This window comes from Dendroctonus ponderosae, unplaced genomic scaffold (genome assembly GCF_020466585.1).
Source record: "Dendroctonus ponderosae isolate FM_Combo_2020 unplaced genomic scaffold, Dpon_F_20191213v2 Dpon_F_20191213_6, whole genome shotgun sequence".
NCBI lineage: Eukaryota > Metazoa > Arthropoda > Insecta > Coleoptera > Curculionidae > Dendroctonus > Dendroctonus ponderosae.
In genome coordinates this window covers 1,818,301-1,823,936 of record NW_026018814.1, presented here as the reverse complement: position 1 = coordinate 1,823,936, position 5,636 = coordinate 1,818,301, and the positions used below count along the sequence as shown (strand labels likewise).

The 5,636-nt window shown below is 36.4% G+C and overlaps 1 protein-coding gene across 1 annotated transcript in view; it reads left to right on the top strand.

Annotated features, from left to right (window-relative positions):
- The window catches only part of LOC109536384 (putative transcription factor SOX-14), a 21,239-nt gene extending 16,276 nt beyond the window's left edge, over positions 1-4,963 (top strand). Inside the window, exon 2 of the mRNA XM_019902573.2 lies at positions 789-4,963. Coding sequence (XP_019758132.1) covers positions 789-1,649 — 861 coding nt within the window. The 3' untranslated portion in view covers positions 1,650-4,963. The remainder of the gene's footprint in view (positions 1-788) is intronic.
- Positions 4,964-5,636: the final 673 nt, after the last annotated feature.

The window sequence follows — 5,636 nt, the reverse complement described above, 5'->3', positions numbered from 1 at the left end:
AAATGTGCTAATTATTGCTCAAATGTGAGCTTCACCAACTTAGGAATATTTTTGCATATTTTCACGTTCAAGGTATGCATTTCTTGACAACTCTCGGAGTGTTTCCTTTCAAAGAAAAATTAAACCAGTCCCATGAGGGAATGGGGAGTGAAATCTGCTCTTCCTTGGGGAAAGCATGGGTCGTTGTTACCTTCAATAACTCCGGAATGACTACACTTGGTACACAGGTTTGGCCATGGAAGAGATTTTAATTGAATATGGTTGTTTGTAGAAGTGCTCAACCTTGAAGAGGTGGTGATCTGCAGCAGCATTGCAAAATCTCAATCTAAATATTACTAAACATTTAAATAGGCTAACAATTCGTTTAATAAGCACTCCGTAAAAACCGGACGCTAATTGGCTTCCAGCATTTTTATGTGCAGTTTTATGTCGACATTACTTACAATATTTACGTATTTATCCATTTAAAAACCACGCACGCTTATCCTTGATACACCAAACGTGCCTGCTGAGGTTCGTTCGTATGGTGAGTTTGTTCCGTGGTTGCGCGCGTCCAAGAAATCGTGAAAGGACAAGCTACCATTTTTAGATTGTATTGTTTATGTGTCCTTGCTTCGGCTTAAGACTCATAAATAATGGCTGGGGAATTAAAAGCTGAACCTGGTCACGATATATCATTTGAATTTTTAATTGTTGAATGTAAAAAGTGCGAAAAAATCCAAATCAAGTTTTTGCGTGCGCGCCCCGACAATGCGAATTGTGACTAATGGTAGTTTTCCTTGTTGCAGACAAAAAAGAACAATCCGAACCACATCAAGAGGCCAATGAACGCGTTCATGGTGTGGTCCCAGATCGAGCGCAGGAAAATCTGCGAAGTTTCACCAGACATGCATAATGCGGAAATTTCGAAAAATTTGGGTAAACGTTGGAAGTTGCTGAACGACGAGGAAAGACAACCGTTTATTGAGGAAGCCGAGAGGCTGCGCCAACTTCACCAAAAGGAATATCCAGATTACAAGTACCGCCCTAGAAAGAAGACGGCCAAACCCACACCGAAATCGGCCTCGAAGAAGTCATCGAAGAGAAGCTCCAAGTCAAAGCGCCATGAGCCCAACAATAACGATTCATTGAAAGAGAAAATCTTCAGCAGACGCACAGTGCCAGAATCGGTCGCCTCAAGGCTGAAGGGCAAATTGACGTCGATTTCTTCTGCGGAACGAGTGGAACCGAAAGTGGAGCTGGAGACCAGAATGGAGATTAGCTACGACACCTACGATCCAATTAGACAAAATCTCCCAACCACTCTTCCGCCAATTAGCTTCTTAGCCAAGGTTCCATCGAGTCCATCCTGTGAGACTCCCGACTCACCGGAAAGTGCGACAATATACGAGGACTCCTGGGTGAACCTAGTGAAAGAGGAACCCGACGACAGGCTCACATATGGTGCACAAATTGCCAATGGCTTAGAAGACCTAGATAATTTAGAACTCCTCCCAATAGACGATCTTGATCTAGCAAGACTAGCCGACTTAGACTCGAGCTTTGACAACACCTCAAATAGCTCAGGTTCACACTTGGACTTCACCTATCCTACAGGCTTGTTCCCCATGGACAATAATTGGGAAGCAGAAACCTTTATGATGTGTTGAGGGAGCAATTTCAAGACTGCTGGACAAATACAATCATTGTTGTTGAACCGATTGCCTAATCGGTATCGGAAGTCCAATCGCTGTAGTCCAAGACAATTGTTATCTTTAGTCTACACTGAGGCTACTACGATATCGTTGATATATTATTTATATATTGTTTGACCCCATTTCTGATCTCATTTTTTATATGTATAAATGAAAAAGAAACAGGCATTGTTAGGTTCACCAGTCTTTCTTTTGATCTACCAGTTGTTAGTGCCTAGCTCATAATGGATATGTCGGAGGTGAGTGAACCGCTCACTCATCGACTCTAGTTTAGACAGATTAAGCTCCATCGTGTGCGATGGGACACAATATCAGGCTGTGATTTGATTCGATAGTTTTGATGACCAATTTAGTTTTGGTTGATCAAATTTGGAAAAAATCCGATTTACGTAGACTTTTTACAGGTGCTGCTGCTTTTCGATTGTCCGGATGCACTTTTGGGTATTTACATTTACTTACCATTGAGAAGTTGCGTTCTGTTTCACAGTCTGGCAAATTTGGCTCTTGTTGTTTTGCCGATCTAACTGCGAACTGCTACTTGCTTCGACACCATCATGCGGGGACTTTGGCAGAGAATATATGTATTTTATCTTATAAATATCTATCGTACGTATAAATAAATCAAGACAATTATACTGAAATATCCCAACATTACCTATATATTCTGTATATTGACATAAAAACAGTGATAAGCTGAAATTTATTTCGCAGAAATTGTCGTTTAAAAGTTAAATTTTTTCACTACATGGCCACTCACAAGTAAATCGTGATTGCTAACCAACCATCGCACCAACAACACTCCATGTACACCAGTAGTTGCAGGCTCTGATTTATCTACTTTACTTATAATTAATCTTTATTATTATCATCATTATTAAATATTATTAGCCATTTGCCAACATCCCAAGTGCATTGGAACGAAACAGTGGCTCAAGAACAGTTTTTTTCAAATGGCAAATGAAACAACCAGAACCAGATTTTCGTATGACTCCAGAAGCATTTCCAAAATTGAGTGAATATAAGAGGCACTCTCTACACGATTATTGCTGGCCAAAATATCTTGTACTTAAATATGTCTTACTCAGATGGTACTGTAAGGGTTTATCAAAATATAGTTATTGGGTACGTGAAAGTTAAGATCTAATAATACTAGTGATGTTAGGCTAAGGTTTCGTTGGATCTGAATGTGGAGAAATATTCGCCAGATCCAAATCGCGTTCGGGATCAATCTGTCTCAATTGCGAGAGGTGCACTCAGCTTTAATGTGATCTTTAAATACTCGTCAAACGCCCAACTAAGGTTTGGATCAGGAACTATTTCTTCAAATGCTGGATAATTGCTTTAAGTAGAGCTTCGAATGGCAATTTCAAAGGTTTTCGCATTTTCAGGACATTTTCAAAATTCGACAATATAAGGTCAATTCAATGAAATTGTTATTCAGAAATCAAGTTTTGCACACTGTCGTCTGTTGTAAATACTAATTTCTTCATGTTCCTTCTCATGCAAACGTTTCGTCAATGGTGTTTAGGTCTGGAGTGTCGCGAGCTCCGAAAACAGGACTATTTACGCTTAAAACTCTTATTTTTCAGTTGTATCTTTAACAAGTCAATGCACAAACTAAAAAACGTAAGATAACGTATAAAGTTTTCAAATTTATTTAGAGTAGACAACGATATTCTTATAATAAATTGATATTATAAACTGGCGCCATGCCATTGCGTCAATACATGTGCTTTCAATGTTTAGAATTTACAATTATTAGGTGCAGCACAAATAGAAATAACATTTCTTCTCGATCAATTTTCTGAAATCATTTTTTAATGGGAAATTATTGCGTTCTTAATCTGTCGCTGTTGCTGTAAAGTATCTCTGTATTTATTTGGGTGCTTACTGGCTAATTTAAACATTATTTGGACCTGGTTTTTGAAAGGATTGCGGTAAAGTTAGGTAGTCGGGCTTATATAAATAAAGTTTGCCCGACTGTTCCAACCTACCTATGTCATGAAAGTTAACAAGGGTTTAATTGATAAAATTTGCCGGGTTTTTGTTTGTTTCGAAGTCTGGACTGGGATTCATTCCTTTTTTCGATTAATCTTTACAGGTACATTAACTTCATTATACGCTAGTAATAAGGCCGCAAATGGATGAATACTTTACACTGATCGACAGCGTTTTCCAAAAAAACTAGTATTTGTGCTGATAAAAGATTTATATAATAATAATGATAATATTTAATAATAATAAAAATTAGATCGACTGTCCTTATATAATAAGAGTTTTCGAATTTTAAAATTTTATGAGCCTGAAAATGGTACAGTATGAAAAAAGTAGTGTAACATTCGGTGTATTTTTGTACCCAGTAGTATGTTATTTAGACAAAGACAGTTGCAGAGTTACCTGAAATGCGGTGCGTGTAACTAAGATGGAAATATCTGCGTCACCGTTTCTCCGATTACTCGCATGTTTCCATTATTTTTACACAGCCTGTATAAGTTTCGACTGACTTAGATTGTAGGAATCGACTTGAAAGGTCGAAGTTTATATTGGGCTAATCAATACAACGAAATTCCCTTGTATGAAAAAAATGTTCCAAAAACAAATTTTCGGCCTTAAAATCAAAGACTTCTTTCTATTTTCGTGGCACTAATAAGAACTTTGTTTGCCTTTATTGGAGCTCGACAAAGGGCTTCGAAAAATTAATCGTGTAGGGTTTGTTGATTAGCCTAAACAATTCTCAATTTTGCTCTGAATTTCATTTTTGACTGTAACTTTTGGGTATATTCTCTGCATCTTCATTGGCAGTTTGTAAATAGAATGTAAAAATTGCTCATATGTAAAGATTGTTTTTGTTGAAAAGATGTTATGCGATAAGTTTCGATTATTGCAATAATTTTTACCGAAGCGGGACGAATTTCTATTTCGATTTGCAGATGATGGCACTTTTGTCAATCCGTCGAGTGTACAGATTTTGGGACGGATATTTTCGAAAAGCGAAATTGTTTTCGTACAAGAAGGGTGAAGAAGAAGGCGATCGTTATTCATTTTTCACATTGTTGACTTTTTCTTATTGGTGAACGAATTATAAGAGATTACGAGTTTAGCAATATTTTTTCATCATGTAAAATAAATCCAGGCATTTTGTAAATCCTATGTATTATAATCATATTAAACTATATTGAAGTTATTATATAGTATGTAAATTTTGTATTGTAGCTGCTGTTAAATATATTATTATATGGCTAATAAAAGATTTTTCAATTTAACTCCAACAATTTTTTTATTTTATCATCTGTTATCCTCAGCTGTCGTTGCACCAATTTTAAGTGAAGTGTTAGGTGGAAGAGCGGTAAGTATTGAATTAATTTGATTTTGTTTAATTAAGCACTAAAAATGCGAATGCAAAATGAATTTGATGGAAAATCAGCTTTAAAACAACAGAAAGCAGTCAACGGATCATTTCATAAATTTGAAAAACATGAAAATAAAAATGTTACGACCCAAAAACCAACAAAAATGTGGTGAAAGCAGGAATACGACTGAAACATACAGAATGATTTAAAAATAAGTTAATTTTTTTTAAATTTTCTATTGGATCAAGCACTTTTTGCGTACACCAGTCGAGCTCGCACATAAAAAATAATGTTGCACTTTTATTGCTTGTTTAGAAGTTGCAACGAAAAAACCTCTCGTTAAGTTTCCTGCGTTGAACGCATCATTTTCCAGTAAAAAAATAAAAATCGTACCATCAAGTCTGAGTAGAGCTGATTGATTCAGGTAAATGCTAAAACCCACATGCGTATCAGTGATAAAAACGCTCCAAGTAAGGACTGATATAAACGAAATAATTAAACAGCTGTCTTTGCATTGAGAAAAGATCCCTTTCATTCGATTAGCGTCAATGACGCTTAGATAATCCAATTGCAATCAAATTGAAATCAATCA